At 35.3% G+C, this 17779-nt stretch overlaps 1 protein-coding gene across 1 annotated transcript; it reads right to left on the bottom strand.

Annotated features, from left to right (window-relative positions):
- Nucleotides 1-1572: 1572 nt before the first annotated feature.
- LOC114540931 (angiopoietin-1 receptor-like) lies at nt 1573-17773 on the bottom strand. Its single transcript, XM_028560929.1, has 16 exons — nt 17565-17773; nt 15991-16317; nt 15456-15701; nt 14835-15119; nt 14171-14455; nt 13633-13799; nt 12620-12713; nt 11603-11761; nt 10723-10839; nt 6774-6958; nt 4440-4562; nt 4021-4091; nt 3511-3551; nt 3171-3267; nt 2772-2871; nt 1573-2414 (listed from the first exon to the last, which is right to left on the bottom strand). The coding sequence occupies exons 1-16, from the start codon at nt 17752-17754 to the stop codon at nt 2265-2267; spliced, it is 2637 nt and encodes an 878-aa protein (XP_028416730.1). The 5' UTR covers nt 17755-17773; the 3' UTR covers nt 1573-2264.
- Between the last annotated feature and the right edge of the window lie 6 nt (nt 17774-17779).

Here is a 17779-nt window from a genome sequence, read left to right as displayed (position 1 = left end):
AGAGGCGTTTTATATGAGCCAGGTTACCCGAGATTCAACGAACTATGAGATGATTTTGAGGTATTGAAATGAGCAGATAGCATGATCCTGGCAGTCGTATAATCACCACAACAATGCATGCACAATACAAGGGGAAAAAAATAAAATTACGCATATAAACTTAAATATAAACTAGAGAGAACTACATTACCTAATATTAGAATTCCGACAACGAGATATCTGTAGTTGAAGGAATGTTTAAAGTTCTCCAGGAACGACTACCACGAACACACACAACACTAGCGCGAAGAATAGCGAAAGCTATCTTCTTACGTAACCAGTTGTGAACGATGGAGGTGCTAAAGTTCTTTTTCTCAGCCAGTTTGCCTGCTAGGAACGAAAGGAAGTGAGAAGTCTCCCTTCCACATCCACCATAGGCACTAAAAACGACTGGGGTGAAGGAGCCATGTTCAACTTCAACAATTAAAGCATGTGCTTGTTTGGTGCCAGTCATAAAGATATATTTCAATACCTCAAAGCTCCCTCACGCTTCATTGAATCTCGGGTAACCGGGCTCATGTAAACAGCCCCTAAGACGAAATGAAGTTTAACCATCTCATTATTACTCCGCCTGCGTATGCGCAGCGGAGTCTTAAAATGCCATGGTCTTTTTTCCTTTTCGTCGTTTTGGGCGACAGAAGTTGGCATTTCTACAGGTAACCCAAAACATTTTGACCGAGAAGCCCTGGGTTACACGGTCCACGGATGAATTAGGTACATCAGTTGGCATGCAAGCGGAGTGAACGCCTTGAACAGGCGTCTTGTCTATTGTTTAAATTGCATTCGACACAACTAAAACGCGACGTATACAGTATACTAAGCTTCAATGGCTATCTACAGGGTGTAAAAAAATACCATAATTTGTATGCACTTTAGAATTTGAATGGCTGTTCAACTAATTACGTTTCTGGGATTTAAAAATACGTTTCCCAGGGTTATCATGTTTACTAACGCTCCCTAACCATTGTGCTTTCCGTACCCTTGTGTTATGTGCTTAATTTTCTAATAAACACGACTTGGGACGGAGGTTGAGTTTGCTCGTATACGTTTAAAACAAGAAATTTTCTTAGTTCTGTTCTTAACTGAGCCATTCGTGATCCAACTCATAAGTTTAATTCACTTTGTGTGCTTGTTTTGATAACCCTGGGAAACGTATTTTCAAATCCCAAAAGCGTAAATAGTTTCACAGTCATTGAAATTCTAATGTACATCTCGTGCATGCAAATTATGATAGTTTCAGTATTTTTAATACACCCTGTAGAGAAAACACTATACTGCAGCATTATCAAACTATATTTATAGCTATGAACGATAAACCTAGATTGATTGGGGGACACTTTTATATGAATATATCAACAGTGAATCATTTACCTCATTGCAGTGCATTTTACCCACGATTAGATTATTTCCATACAAACACGACAGCATGTTGATGTCATAAACTTTGTATTCATTATACCGGCATAAACTTTCCCGCAATGAGACCTTTATTCGCTTTTTGCAGGAACTATATACCAATATACAAATCCTTATACTTAAAAAGTCTCGCGTATCACATCTTTGTCTATAGAGTCTGTATTAGACATTTTAATTTTGTTCAAGCGATCACAAATCACAGATATGTGTTACTCCTCATAGTACTGTCTGGTTTCCATTTAATTGTGCGTGTTGTGAGCATGTCAGGTGGCTCATGTGATACTATTTCCCATCGGTTAAAATGACTTGTTATTGCTTGTTAACCACTAAATAACTAAACGAAGCTTAGGGGCTGTCTACATAAGCCCGGTTACCAAAATTTAACGAAGCGTAAAATGGACTTTGAGGTATTGAAATAAGTAAATAACACAATTCTGGTAGTCGTGTAATCATCCTAACAATAGCATGTGATGTGATTGTTTTGTTTCAAAAAACAACTATGCTATTTTTTGACAAAAATTTCACCCGGGTTTTCTCAAATTCTTCGTGCGGCCCTAGTCGATATAATAAAGTATATAGACAGTTTGCACTGAGTTTTACAAAATCACTATAATTCATATACCGTATATATACGATACGAGTATTGAATGTATGTGCTCATCTAGTTATACGGGATTTATTATAAACAAAATCCAGATATGTAGTAACCGCACTGCCTGCTTTTAGCTAGATTATTTGATAATCAGCAATTATGATGTGACAGACACAGTTTTTAAAATTTGCATTATTAGTCTATACTTAGTGTATCATTAAAAAGCAGTGTCATATACTCCACTATCTCTTGAAGAATTTTCGTCAAATTGCGTCACCCCCAATGTCGGATCTCCAGCGATGTTTTCATGTTTTGGCAAAATTGCTTCCATCACTTCCATGTAAGGTTTTACGTTTATGTAGACAACCTGAGAAAGTCAAAATGAGAAATTTAATGATGTAACTATAAAACGCAATAGCTTCTTTCAAAGGAAAATTAGAAAATATTAGTAAAAATCTTAAACATGATCATTATTAATTTTTTTATTTGTGTTGTTATTTAAACAACATGTTTTGGGATCAGATATTTTAGACTATATAAACATTTTTTGAGCCATGCAGCTGCAGTCTTGGGCGTGATTGACGCGAGATGATGCCTATTACAGAATTGGAAATTCTTTTCATGTCTTCAGTTTTTTAAAAATACTTTACAGTTGAAAATTTAATATCGCCTTTAAAAAAATTGTATCGTTTGCCTTTGTGGGACTTTCATTTCAATCAATTACCTTATTTAAGTTAAGCATATTCAGCAGGGAGTTGTAAATTTCACTAAAACTTGGCCTCTCTTCAGGAACTTCTTTCCAACATCTTGCCATTAACGAGAATCTGAAACAATGATGGCCCCACGTACATTTTCTCTTGAAAAATCAAAGTCTCCTCATCTCTAATTTGGACTTAATCTTTAACAATGCTACCCTAGCTGCAGAATACTTTTAAAAATTGCGGGAACAATGCTTATTTTGGAGAGCGATTCAGTGTGAGCTTCCTTCCAATTAGCTATTTGACAATATTTCGCCTTCAGAATATGAAAAATCTATATTTGAATTTCTATTTATATAGAAATTCGTGGAAATTTATAAATTTCTAGAAATTTGTCAATAATGATATCCAATATTGCAACTTACATTTCGTTGCTGCAATGTTCTGGTTTGGCCATTCTTTCACCATCATGTAGGTATTCCAATATATCATAGGGTGAAACGTCTGGGTAAGGCTCTTCAGCTAAAATGGTGGACAATAAAATTAATAACGAATTTTACTGGTGCTGCTTACTATCAGCGACGGAGTTAGGGCAGAATAAATAAACTACCCTATTAACAAAGCTGTTGGTTATAAATAATTTTTTTGACCTTGAATATCCTGTCTATTTTCTTTGCATAAGAAGTCAGAAGTGAAATATATAAATCCAAGCACTAAGTTATTTTTCATGTGGACAATAGCGAAGTAGCTATCGGTAACACTTACCAAGCGTGCAAATCTCCCATAAGAGTATACCATAGGACCATCTGCATTTCAAAGACAAATTCAGTTTATATTATATATCTATGCGCTGCTGTTAGCATGATCAATTGAATTTATTCGTCATGCAATTTCGTTAACATTATTTTAATTGGGAAAGCATTTCTTTTTAAAGGTGAATCTGTCTAAAAAGGAATTGAATTGAGGTTTGGCTAAAAATTGTAGTACAGTATTTAAAACTATTCTTAGCACAATTATGATTATAGTTGAATTTGATAGCTCGAGAGTCAACTTTGTAGTTGTTCTTGATATAAGGTTTTACTTATACTACTTCGATCATTTAGCAGAAACAAGTATTATAGAATTTCACTATTGAAGATATTATCGGTTTATTGCTTCAGGCGAGGGGATTTTTCATGCATGTTTTTCTATATAGTATATTGTTTATGTTTATATATACTGTGGGGACAATAGCGTACAAAAGAAATCAGTCGATGAAAATTTAAACATCCTTACATGTCTGAAGCTGCAGTGAAACGGCTTTCTTCCAAAGCTTCTATTGACATCCATTTAACAGGTAGCATTTTCTGAAAATTAAATAAAGTAAATCAACGTTTTTACCGGTTACGTTTAACGTTACTTTTGCCTATTATCAGTGGCGAGGCTAGAGCGATAATTGGGGACTGTTTATTCATATATTCGGTTCTGCATGACGGATTGCTATTGTAAACTATTACACTTACAAAAGAAAACTATAAACTATTAAATAAACAATACCCCCTCCCACCCAATTATCGTTCTAGATAAGCACTGACTAATACGTCGTTGCAACAAAATGTTTCCAAATGTTTAAAAACAGTATATGCATGTATACGTTTTATATTTAGATTATTTTTCGTTGTCTAAGAAATCTTGCTAAATACAATAGTACCTACGTTTTTGTTTATAACGTACTGCGCAGTGACGTCAATTCTTCGTGCCAGCCCAAAATCAGCGATCTTAGGAACAAGCTGTTCATTCAAGAGTATGTTGCGGCTTGCGATATCTCGATGAACGACCTATCGATAATATATCGCAAAAAAAATAGAAAAAAATTATGTTAATGCATAAGAGATGCAACATGTTCTGATACTTAATAGAGCAAAAAAGAGGTTTTTGTAATGTTATAGCCCACCTTATAGGCTATAGCGTACAAGAAGGTTAAAAAAAACGCTACTTTTGGAAATTAATTTCGATAGAATACTTTGGTAAGACTGGAAATTAATTGTTAATTATTGTAAATGCTACCGATTAATTACTAAAATTTATGCGGGTTTCTTCTAAAATTACATTAACCAATAGCGACTCAGTGGTTAGGCAGACTAAATGTCGATTAAGGTAGTTTAGAGTACATTAAAAAGTTTTTTCTTTTATTTTGAAAACAATTGAAATCTTTTCATGCCACATTGCAAGCGAAGTTCTCTGAGTGAAAAAATCTTCAATAACTATATAGTTACCCAGACCAAACACGCTCAAAGGCGGAAAACAGATTTTTGTGTACACGATAACAAATTAGGTTTAACGCTAGAAGGACGGAATTAGTTTTTTTTAGTTTTAAATATTTTGGCCTCGGAGCTGAACCTCAAATAAATAAAGCTTTTCCAGTATTATACATTTTACAGGCTATAATCCAGTATTAAACATTTTACAGGCTATAATCTATAATCCAGGCTTGCATCCCTGGAAACTTTCAAACAGGATAAATCGTAATTTTCAATGTACTACACGTACCACCTTAAAACTTTTTTCCCATAAATTTCTGTATTTTTTCAAACGTATTATTTAGAAAACCAAAACCAATAACCATAAGGTATTTTGAATTTATAATCCCCGAGCGGGCGCGGAGCGCCTGCGAGGGTACTAATTCCGCTCGGAGATTAGGAATTACACCCGGAACCCGGTAGAACATAGGCGAATCCAAAGTTGTCCAAATTCTTTGTCATGGACGGTCGACGTTGGGTGGTTTTGTAAGTTATGCGCATGCGCGAGTAATGTCCGGTAATCAACGAACGTTCTGATTGGCTGAGACAGAAAGTTTGTATTTCAATGAGAACGTCAGCAATTAATAAACATTTTTGTAAAAGCGTTTCATAAACTTTGTGCAAAAAGTAAAACGAGAAGAAACAAGATATATGAAGCATGACAGTTAGCAAAGATGAACGTGGATACGGTCAAGACAAAGCCGTGTAAGAGGAATAATTCATAATCTTCAAACTTATAAATGTTTTCAAAGACAAAGGGTACGTGTTTACTTTGTTTATTTCGTATTTGATTCGCGATAAGAATGAGCCGTATTTGTATACTTTTCAGCTTTGTATGCCGTTTATTTGTTAAATTTTCAGCTTTTTATGCAAACGCATTAACCTGTGAAAGGCTATTACACCTTTGCTTTAACTTCAAAAAGTGTTTTTGAAAGTGTAATTTGAATTTTGGTATCAAAAATACACACTATTTATAAAGTATAAAACTTTTAGCCGCCGGCGTTGACTGCAATTACAGAATAAAATAGCATTTGAAGTTTTTTCTTTGTCTGTGAAGATTTTGTACTGTTTTAATCGTTTGAAACTTCGATTTTAAACCGTTACTTAATTGCTGGCATGGTATAATGCAGCAAAATTGAACGGGCAATGTTTACACTAGCTTTATAATTATTTTTGTATTGAATGATGGAAACATTAGCGATAATATACTCGGTAAAATATAATAAGACTGATTTGAGTTTTGTGTCATTTCATAATATAAGTTTAGGTCAGGTTAACTCAGGAAATTGTGTACTCGGTTTGAAATAGCGAGGGGTTGCTGCGTGCATGTATTTCTAGTTAGGTTGTGTAATGGTCCTTTTGCATAATGGACCAACTTAAGATCTAGGCAACAAGAAGAAAATAAATCACCACCGCGAAATTAGTATAATTGCCACATGCCAAGTATCACGGAAAGTATTGCCATTCAAATAGCCAATTTTGCATACTTTTTAACTAATTTAGTTGCACATTTCCCGCCGAAGTATAAAATAGTATACAAAATTGTCAACTTCACATGGCTATATTTTCCGCACTTTAGAATATTTTGTAGCCAAACTTGGTAATTTTACTACATTTAGTATGCTCTTTTCGGAAATTTCCTTTTTATTTCCTAAATCAATTAGGCAATGGCATAATAGACCTGGTCTATTATGCGAAAGGTACATTAATTGTGTCTGACCATAGATGCGCCACTATGGCCACATTTACCTTTTTCTCGAACAAGAATTTCATTCCTCTCGCTATGTCGACTGCAAAATTAATGAGCTGTCGTTCAGTGAGTGAGGAATAAATATTAATATATTGTTGGTGCGGTTCTTCATTTGTTCGACTCCCTTGTAGCAAATCTTTAAGATTTCCCCGTGGGCAAAACTCCATGATCAATAATACTGGAACTAAAGCAATGATAAATTGGCTGTTAACAAAGGTTCGGACAATTGACAATTGCTCAAGTCACTTAATTAATTTATTCTTTAATAAAAACATTAAACATCATCCAAGTAATGTTGCGTTGTATTTATCATTAACTTTATAGACCTTTGCCCAACACTGCAGAAATTGGTGTTTATGAAGTTTCAACCCGAAATTCTGATCACTGGTTTATCTTGTGCATTGCTGTATCGCTATCAAAGAGAAAACTATTAAGGCCCAAACAGACCGGACGCGAATTGGCAACGCATCGCGAATTGGCAACGCGGCGCGAATTTTCAACGTTTTTAATTTTTCAAAATCAAATAAATTTTAAACTATCATAATATTCTTGTAGATTACATAACAATAAAACATTTTGACTCCTCTGGCGTCCATAGTTTCCAAATTTTGCTTCCACAATTTAATTTATATGCTTCTGAAAACTCAAAATTCGCGTCGCGTTGCCACATCGCGTCCGGTCTGTGTCGGCCTTTAACTTCACGTCCGCGTCGTAGATTTTGATTTACTAGTATAATGTGGGAAAATTCGATGGAACTGATCACTTGGTACAAATCGAGTTTCTGATTGGATAATTGTCAGTCGAGTCGTATATGAGCTTATAGCCGACGAGGTGCGTGGCTATCAGCCATATACGACGAGGTAGGAGTGGTATAATTGTTTTATATTATAGCCAAATACCATTTGTTGAGCGACAAAAGTATTTATTAACAATTTAATACACATTTATATAAAAAATAAAAATTAATTAATTCAATTATGTGCAACGAGTCAGGTACTTCCGCCATTTTGCTTTTTCTTTGGTTTTGCTACCCACCATAGACCAATTGCGAAACTTAGTGACCGCGCCTTCGTGCAACATGGAAACGAGGCTTATCATGCAAAAAACAATATTTGTATTTTTTGTAGTACAAAGCTATTCGCCGAGTTATATGCCGCTTTTCGCCTTTGTTTTACATATTTTTCGATACCTTTCAGCTTGGTTTCATCGTTGTTATCATAGTTTTCAGGTTAGGAAGTTTTGCCTTTCAATTGAGGCGTTTTTGTGGTATTTTCATTACTCTTTTCGGCTGCTTTTGTCGGGGAAGTATGGAAAAGGCCGACACAAACTCAGGTAAAAAGTTAGTTTTTCCAAACTATTTCGTCTCAAGTTTTGAAAATGTGTTTCATTTTTCTCCCTCTTATTTTTGCAAAATTTGGCGATGTATATTTGGTGCAAAATCTATGTTTTTTTTGTCAAAAATTATTGAAAAGTGACAGTCAGATTATATAATTTTCAAACCTGATGACTGAAATGGCTTCATTTATTCAAATTTATTCACAAATATCACTGTATTTTTTTTTCTTTATACCACAGTAATACTGTTAAAATGGTCAAAAGTAACTGACTGAAATGTTTTTGTTTATTTTCGTTTTAATAAAGTACAGACGATGCATAGCTTGCATGCCAGCCTGAAGGCCGAATTTTATCAAAGTCGAATTCGAATGCATCTGAGTTTGCATCTGAATTCTGCCGCATTTTTGTTAGTACAAAACACTATTCTTTCTATCTACTACCATGCAATAGATGTTTAATAAGGGTTAACTAGGAATACTTGAAAAGGAAAGGATCCCATTCACCATCGTAAACGGAAAAACACTTGCGAACTCCGGTTTAAATATTTTTCGCTTTCGGCTTTGCCATCATGTAAAAGGTGTATCTTAAAAAAACGCTGCAGCTCGCATTGTGGCTACCTTTATAGTATGTTATTGCCGGAAAAGGAATATTCAAATGGCAATTCAAAATAGACAATGATATTATGTCTTGGTTATAAGTATTTTACTATCCATGTCATGCATGTGTGCCAAGTTGAAGAGTTGTTTTGCTTTTCAGTCGGCATCACATCACATGTACTGTACTCTGTAGCTATATACACAGGGAAAATAAACATAAAACTCCGTTGCTTATTTTATCTCTTATCGTTTTTGTCAACAGATTTCTACTATTTTTTTTGCTGAGCTGAAAAATTGCTGTCAAATTACATCTTATCGATCGATAAAATTGGTATAAAAAAATTTTAGATGAGAAATGTGAAGATGGTGGTTTGTTCGATCGTGACTTTTCAATAATTTTTGACATAAAAAAACATAGATTTTGCACCAAATATATGTCGCCAAATTTTGCACAAATAAGAGGGAGAAAAATGAAATATATTTTCAAAACTTGAGACGAAATAGTTTGGAAAAACTAAACTTTTACCTGAGTTTGTGTCGGCCTTTTCTATATTTCCCCGACGAAAGCAGCCGAAAAGATTTATGAAAACACCACAAAAACGCATCAATTGAAAGGCAAAACTTCCTAACCTGAAAACTATGATAACAACGATGAAACCAAGCTGAAAGGTATCGAAAAATATGTAAAACAAAGGCGAAAAACGGCATATAACTCGGCGAATAGCTTTGTACTACAAAAAATACAAATATTGTTTTTTGCATAATAAGCCTCGTTTTCATGTTGAGCGAAGGCGCGGTTACTAAGTTTCGCAATTGGTCTATATATGAGCTAAAATACGGTGGGTAGCTCGACCAACCAGATTGCGAAATAGCTCATATACAGTGCGTAGCTATATTATAATTCAGGATATATTAAGTTGTTTCAACGGAGAAACGGTTTTTTAGTTGACAACTAAAATCAGTCCCTTTCTGCCATTTCTGATCACCTGGATGAAATCATAGCGCTAAAAACGTTTGCAGAATGACGCAATAATCGTAGACATGATAGCTATCGTAGCACTTACTACGATTAAATATCCAGCAGGCTAACGTCTTCTCTTGTGTAGTTTGTGTGTGTAGTTAATTTCAAAAATTATTTCATTCACGTTCACAGATAATTGGTATTGGTATAATAACTGATTAATGACCGAGTGTGAGGTCTGTATGTGAAATATCAGGCCGAGGCTTTTTAGTATGGACCGTGCAAAGAAGGAGCAAAGTTGATCCGAGGTTGATTTGGTTGTAAAACGTTTACATTTGGAATCGCTAAATTTTATAAACAAATATCAGCATATCTGACACTGTTTTTGTTTGTTATATTTAAGAATATGTTCCAAGGTATATTTTTAAAAATATATGAAACATTCAAAACTTGAGCAAATAAATATTTTATATAAAGAAGCCCATCCTTTATTTTGTTATGAACAGACCGCATTTGCAAAAGCCGCTATTACCCGCCCTCCTTAGACCTTGAAAAAGAAATGCACGCAGTTTGGCAAGTCCACAAGATAACGAATAGCACGCATCAGCCGCCGGTTGTATCAAGCCCGTTTAGCTTAAAAGGCGGATAAGTCAAAATTAAATAACACTCTTACAACTCTCTTGAATGAGACAACTTGAATATTATGCACTGAATATGTAGTTGTAAACTGTATTTTTGTATTAAGGTAAAAAACATTCAGTTTGCTTCTTGAATAAAGCGATAGACTTGCTTTCTATTTTGAACTTATCCACCGTTTAAGCTAAACAGGCTTGATACAACCGGCCCCAGAACTTTAAGTGTTTAACTGTAGCTCCACACTGAAAATTAGATGTTGTATGTATATCTTGCTTTTATCGCAGAAAATGCAAAGTGGTGCCCCCGCATGTCCCGTGGGTGAAGAGCAGTTGGGAAACTTGAAGTTTCCACTGCTTCCTTCCGCCTTGGATCCAGAGCCCTTGCTCTAAATCAAGCTGACAAGTCTATAAAAATTAATACCTGTTTTTGTACATCCACCAATAAGTTTAATAATATTTTCATGTCCATCTTCACTCACGTATTTTAGGATATCAAATTCCCTCAGCAATTCATTCCAATTGTTTTGTCCACGATTGACTAAATCAATCAAAACAGAATGCCAGTCCCTTTGAAAAGTTTATACCTGTATACCTATTTAACCCTCAAAGATTATGATGGCATTAAATTGGCTTTGCACATGCACAAATAAGTCAGAGAATTATAATCCACCCTAGCTCCTCCGTAAAACGAGTGACCAATGAAAGAGCGGACAAAAAAAATACAAAGCGACCCCATCAAACGAATCGTTTATAATAGTAAAAATTACATGAACCAGCTCATACTCACAAAGGCAAAGAGTGCAGGCTCATAAAAAAGTTAAGGAGACTTCACTGCTTTCTCGTCACTGCAAGTTCTACTCACTGCAAGTTCTAATTGTTCTTTTTAAAATGGTTCAAACTACTTAACCGATATAGTAATATGAGAGCAAACAATTTAATGAAGCAATTCACTGACATGCATATAGCAATACAGAATGCAAAGCGGTGAAGTAAAATAATCGGATGACTTACGGTTTTAAAGATACATTCTAAACTGAATTTTTGGATTGGAGATATACTTCACCCGATTTCAAAAACTTTCTTCGATTTTTAGACCTTAGAAAAACCACAATTTGTTTGATGCATTTCAGCCGTGGCGTAGCCAGCCGGACAATTTGGTCATGCTATGCACATTTCAAGTGATTACAATCATTCTATGAAAAATTCTTTGAAAATTCATTGTTTTCACTGCCAATGAACACCAAAATATTAGCATAGCATGACTAAATTGTGAGGCTGGCTACGCCATTGTATTTCAGAACCTTTTAACGTCTTTACGGCGACTTGTGTGGCTTGATGCTGATCATAATTTGAAAACGATTTCCTCAATATGCCTTCTTTGACAAGCCCAAAATAACCTCCTCCCAATGTGTTGTCCAAAACATCCAAACGATCACGATTGAGTTCCCATGGTGGCAAAGCTGAAAATAAAGCATGAGACTATGCGTAATCCTGTCAATTAAACGTTCTCTAAATAGACACTTCTCGAATTCCTATCTCCAGCCATGAAAACCATCCCACTAACAATAGATTCATATAACCGACATTATTATCCATTACTAATGCAATCTCGATTGTGATTGGCTAAAAACCTACAGATAATTCTCAATGTCTTGCCACCTACACGACATTGAAAATTATTCGTAGGTGACGTAATTTTTTGCCGCTATAGTTTGTAGTCAATAATGGCGCAGGCTACCTCTCTAAAAAGGAAATACATAATAAAACAATTATTGAATTCGGTTTTCGCATGATATCGAGAATAATCAAGCCTCAGTCTGCGTTATCCGCCTCAGCTTCGCTTCGGCAAATAACGCAAACTTCGGCTTGATAATTCTCGATATCACACTCAACCTCATCCAATAATTGTTAATTATTATACACACAAGCGCCAGATATGAGGTATCCTGCAATTTCATTTGTTGGCTACTAGACAGATATTAGCTCATATCTGTCTAGTAGAGAAAGTAAACAAAATAGCTGAAAGAAATGGGGAGTTGAGTGAAAAAGAATTATAGAAATCCAAGCTCTAGTTGATAATAGCACACCAAAATGCACCGAAAGGGCGACAACGTTTGTGTATATAATAAGACAGTACGCGCCTCGTCGGCTATCAGCTCATATACGACTCGAGTTCGCAGAATAACTGTTAAATAGATGACATTACCCGCCTCGCTTCCAAGCTATTGTTTTCATTGTGTGCACTCAAGAAAATTCGGGAAGTGTCTATATGCACATTAAAATGCGTAAATAGATAAATTAAACTTTACTTGTATTACCATCAGAAACACTTGATGCATCTTCTTCGTAATATTCTGGGTAGAGGATTCGAAGATTATTATTGCAGGAAGTTTTCACAGTATTTAAAACCATCTGCAGAAAATAATACGGAAATTAACATGTGGATTTAACATTACTTTGATGCAGTTATTTCGATTGTTGTAAATTACGGAAAATATAGCCATGCGAAGTTGTCGAAATTTGTATACTTTGTGTATTACGGCTGGAAGCGTGTAACTAAATTAGTTACACATTTTCGCACGTAACAAAAAAGTATACCAACTATGCAAACTTAATTCACATGGCTATATTTTCCATAATTTACAACAATTCGGAACCAAACTTGGCATTTGGACTAATTGAAGAACGTTCTCACTAGCTGTGGTGATTCATTTTCTTCTTATATTACATGGATAAAAAAAAGTCAAAAGCGAAAGTCGTCCAATGATTTGCGGGTCATTGCAGTGTAAAAGGAAGTTTCAGAATGAAAAGGCTATTAATATAATAACCGCGGAAAGAAAAATAAATTTTTATCTTTATCGATGAGATGCATGATCGAGACATCAGCAAAATAGGCATTTTAATTTGTTCTCGTGCATAACCAGTAGTAGCATAGCCATGCAGACTGACGATTTGTCCCGCTATGCTAATATTTTGGTTTTCATTGACTGTGACGACAATAAATTTCTATAGACATGAATAATTATAATAACTCGAAATTCACATAGCGGGACAAAATCGTCAGGCTGGTTACGCCACTGGCCAGAAGGCTGCTTTTTCAAATAACTTCGCGTATGATGCAAAATGATACAAAAGCACTTCAAAAGCCTTCGTCAGGTGTGATAAATTAGTAATGTGATGCTAGCCACACTAATTTTCCTAATTACTAACCAGAGAAACTCTCTCGTGTATTTTATCATGCAGTTGTTATGCCACATTTGATTTCGCTCTTGTTCCTATCAAATTACCGCGTTTCTTCATGAATTTATGCCTTTTTACGATTTAAAATCACCTCATTATTTTTTTTCATCATTCTGTTTCTTCTTCGAGATCGCACAACAAATATAACCAGAATACATATAACCGTCATACAAGTTATGGCGACAGCTATGATAATAATTATCAAAGACGTGTTCTGTTCTGTGATGGTTTCACCAATTCGTTTTCCGCTTTTAGGATCTGAAACACATACATAAACGTTGTACATATTGGCCCTATTGTAGATAACATTGGCATCAGTATTGCCAGTCCTTATCGAATGTGAAACAGAGAACTTTGAAATTCAAGATATTTATAATTTGTTATAAATATTTATAATATTAATAATATGATATTCATAATATTTCCGGCTCAAAAGTTCATCGTTATTTTCACCTTGCGAAATGCAATATCACGTTTTGGATCGGAATTTGTGAGAAATTAACGAAGCTCAAACAAAGTTATAGCAAACAACGGGCGATTTTAAAGCGATTGAAAAAATCACTATCCGGTGGATAACGATATCCGGCTTTCATACAACCGGCCCCTGAGCGAGAAATAAACAAACTTACCAACGTGTGTGAAACTTATCCAGTTGCTGGATCTCCCTTTCGTTTCGCCGCTCAACCCAGCAACCGAGACTGTGTAGTTAGTATTTAGAGAAAGATCATTTAAGGCGACGAACGAACTCTCGCTAGACGTTTTCGTGTCGTAAGAAAGATTTCCGTTTCTTAGAGTAACAGTGTAACCAGTAATGACATCGAACTCTTCATGTTGCTCAATAATCTTCCACTGAACCACAGCGGAATCAACCGAAAGAATGGTAACATCCACATTGGTTGGTGAAGGAATTGTATCTAAAATAGAATAAATTCATATAATTCACTTCAGAAAGAAACTCTGAACTGCCTTTGTTTCGGTAGCCTGGACATTAATAAAACTGGGCACCATTACCCATGCATTTTAGCCTTGCCGTGCTTGTCATGCATGATATAGTCATACAACTTTTAATTTAACATAAAAACTATTTTTTAGATAAGAAAATAAAACGTATTTGGTTGGTTCCTGTCAGCTTTCATCTCGCGGATAGAAGGTGTGCGTTCATGATATGACTCCAATCAAGATTTTTGAAGAAAAACTGATTAATTTTATCGCCCCGCGCTGGCGAAATCGCGTCAGTGAAAAGTCAGTTACAGCTAGTATTTTTGTTCACGGTTGAATTAGTACATTCCATACCCAATGTTGTAAAGTTGTATTTCAATGTATTTCCATCGCCATACCGGGTAAAACCACGAACCCAAACAGCATATTTCGATTTTTTTACTAAAGCTGGTAGCGTGTAATCAATGCTATCATTGGATAAAGTTACGTTGAACTCTCGGTTCTTGCCATACAAAAAAACTTTGTATCCCAACAAAACACCGTAAAACTTCGCGTCAGCCTGAATCTTCTCCCACCTAATTTCCGCCGCAACTGACGATATCTTTGCTGGGAAAATTTGGTTTGGCTTTGCAAGTTTACCTGAAATACATAATGGGTGATGTTAGAGAACCGTTGCTGGAGGACAAATTAACGTTGCATAAATTTTGCAAAAACGTAAATTTTGGGCAAAATACAGAAATATTTACTGGTTTGAGGAACTTTGTTAACTGCTGTTGACCGCTATAATTATAAACCTTGACCGCTCGCATAACAATTATTTTTAGTAAAGCAAGGAAACATCTGGATCGGAGGACAACTTTTAATGATTATGGCGTCAGTGCAATAAGTCTATATTTGACGATATTGACGAAAAGCGCATTTCTAGCGATATATAGCTTTAGTTATTGCCATGCTATTATTTTCATTCATAATTACCTGGCGAGTAAAACTGAACGGTGCCGATTACCGAATCACCTTTCTCCGTTACAGATTCGATGCTTACGGTGTATGTTTCTCTCATTGTCAAGTTGCCGAATGTAACGCTTGATTCATGGTACCTTCTAATGATTTCGTGACGTTGTTTCTCACTCTTCAAAGAAACATTGTAGCTAGTAGACGTTGTATTTAAATCAGGATGCCCAACCCAACGGACGGAAGCAACGGTCAATTTCAAACTCACAACTTAAAAACGAAAAGTTCATTGCATTAATGATGAAATGAGTAACCAACATATAAGCGATGTTTTGGTGGTAGTGTTTGTTTGATTTTTTTTTTAAAGAAAGGATTTCGCCTCCTTTTTGCTCAGAAAAACTTGCTTAGTAGTATGGCAAGAATAAATTTTAATGTTATCCAGAGTAAAAAAGTGGACTATAGTGGTCACATAGTGGGATTTCCAGTCACATACATAGTGGAAGCTGTTTCATGTCAATATACGAAATATGGCAGATATATTCATGTTTGTAGTACTTACCTTCGACATATAGTACGAACACCTTTTTAGAATACACTCTGTCTAACGTACTTATGGCTACGCATTGAATGCATAAGGAAAATTTTCTGCCAACGATAGCAACTGTTGAGTTAACAAAAAAAGCATTTTCCCCATTCACATTATCGATAGGCTTGGTATCAACATTAACACTCATCCTCTCCTTCCAAGTGCTCGTGGAATTGATCCTTGAGCCATTCAATAACCACTTTACATCAGGTTTAGGTATCCCAGAACCAATACACGAGACTTCCAGTTTTCGTGGGTTAATTTGAACCGACATACGTAAAATTTTTGGAGCTAACGCATCTAAAATATAATTCATTATTTGAATCATACGCATACTTTTTACTGGTTGCATTAAATGCAATAATGCTTGAATGCCTTAATTTCGTTTTTCTTTACTTAATGATTATTAACATGAGAAAATTGCTGGATGCTGATTGGTAAAGGTGGTCTTTTAAAAAAAATTATTTCATTTTGAAAAATATAGAAATCTTTTCATGACATATTGCAAGCCAAGTTGCTCTGAGTGAAAAAAGGCTTGTAGGAATCTTCAATCACTATAGTTACCCATACCAGACACATCCAATGGTAGGAAATTGACGATTTTTGTAAAAACGATGACAAACTAGGTTTTAACGACGTAATTTTGAATCTTTTCATAAACTATAGAGAACAATACAACAGAACAATGATACAACAGAATAAGCCAATGGACTCTTTTGTTAGCTCGGGATGAAATCCTAATTCATATCACTTTTCGTTTAATTCAGGTTTTCTTCATATATTTTTTTGAAAAAATATTCAGGATCGATTAGGGAGCCATATAAGTTTGCACCCTTGAAATTCTAAGAACAGAATAAATCGTGTTTTTTGTGTAGAAGACCACCTTAAGAACAGTACAGCCATTTCATTATTTGTACTGCATTATATTACTAATATATAATACTACTTACAAGCCGTTCTCACATTACTTTCAAAAACGCATTTTTAGCCGCAGAATTTTTTTCACGGGAATGTTTTGTACAGGATGTGTCATTCTGAAGGACCCACTGCATAAAATGGCGTAGGAAGCACGGTAATTGGGAGGGGGGGCATATATTCATATATTCATGTTGTGCAAGTTTAATTTCTTTTCAAATAAATTGTTTTTACTAGTCTGTTAACATTGATATATGAATATGTGACCCCCTCCCCCAGTTATCGTCAGTGGCGTAGCCAGCCTGACGATTTTGTCCCGTTATGTAAATTTCGAGTTATTATAATTATTCATGTCTTTAGAAATCTATTGTTCTCACAGTCATGCAGTGAACACGAACATATTAGCATAGCGGGACAAATCGACAGGCTGGCTACGCTATTGGATATCGTGTTTCCTACGCCACTGGACTCTAAATTCTTGCTATGCCAAACAAAGATCCCATAGAACAATACACACTAGTCCCGTTTAGCCGAGCTATGGTTAAGCATCACCCGCTTTTAAACACTTTCACGAATTTCATAATCATAATCAGTAATAAATTGTAGCCTTAAGACGCCATAAAGAGACCTACCAGTGACTGTGAGATTCACTTGAGCAGCGTTACATGGCGCTTTACTTGCAGTAAGAAGACACATGAATTTATCGTCTTTGGTAACCCCAGTGACTGTAACACTGCAGGAGAGAGTTTTATAACGAAGAACTTCTTCAACTTCACATTTGTGTAGGTCATTATCGTTCTTACGAAATTCCACCCTTGTCATATATCCTTGGTTTGGGTGATTAATC

Source organism: Dendronephthya gigantea, unplaced genomic scaffold (genome assembly GCF_004324835.1).
Source record: "Dendronephthya gigantea isolate DGI-Jeju-01 unplaced genomic scaffold, DenGig_1.0 000255F, whole genome shotgun sequence".
NCBI lineage: Eukaryota > Metazoa > Cnidaria > Anthozoa > Malacalcyonacea > Nephtheidae > Dendronephthya > Dendronephthya gigantea.
The sequence above is the reverse complement of the archived record's forward strand: the minus strand, read 5'-3'. Positions and strand labels throughout refer to the sequence as shown.

Coding starts and splice junctions, on each gene's coding strand:
- LOC114540931 (XM_028560929.1), bottom strand. CDS start 17,754: ATGACAAGGGTGGAATTTCGTAAGAACGATAATGACCTACACAAATGT. Junction 13,800..14,170: donor GATAAGTTTCACACACGTTG/GTAAGTTTGTTT, acceptor TATGTGTTTCAG/ATCCTAAAAGCGGAAAACGA. Junction 12,714..13,632: donor TGATGAAAAAAAATAATGAG/GTGATTTTAAAT, acceptor TATTTTCTGCAG/ATGGTTTTAAATACTGTGAA.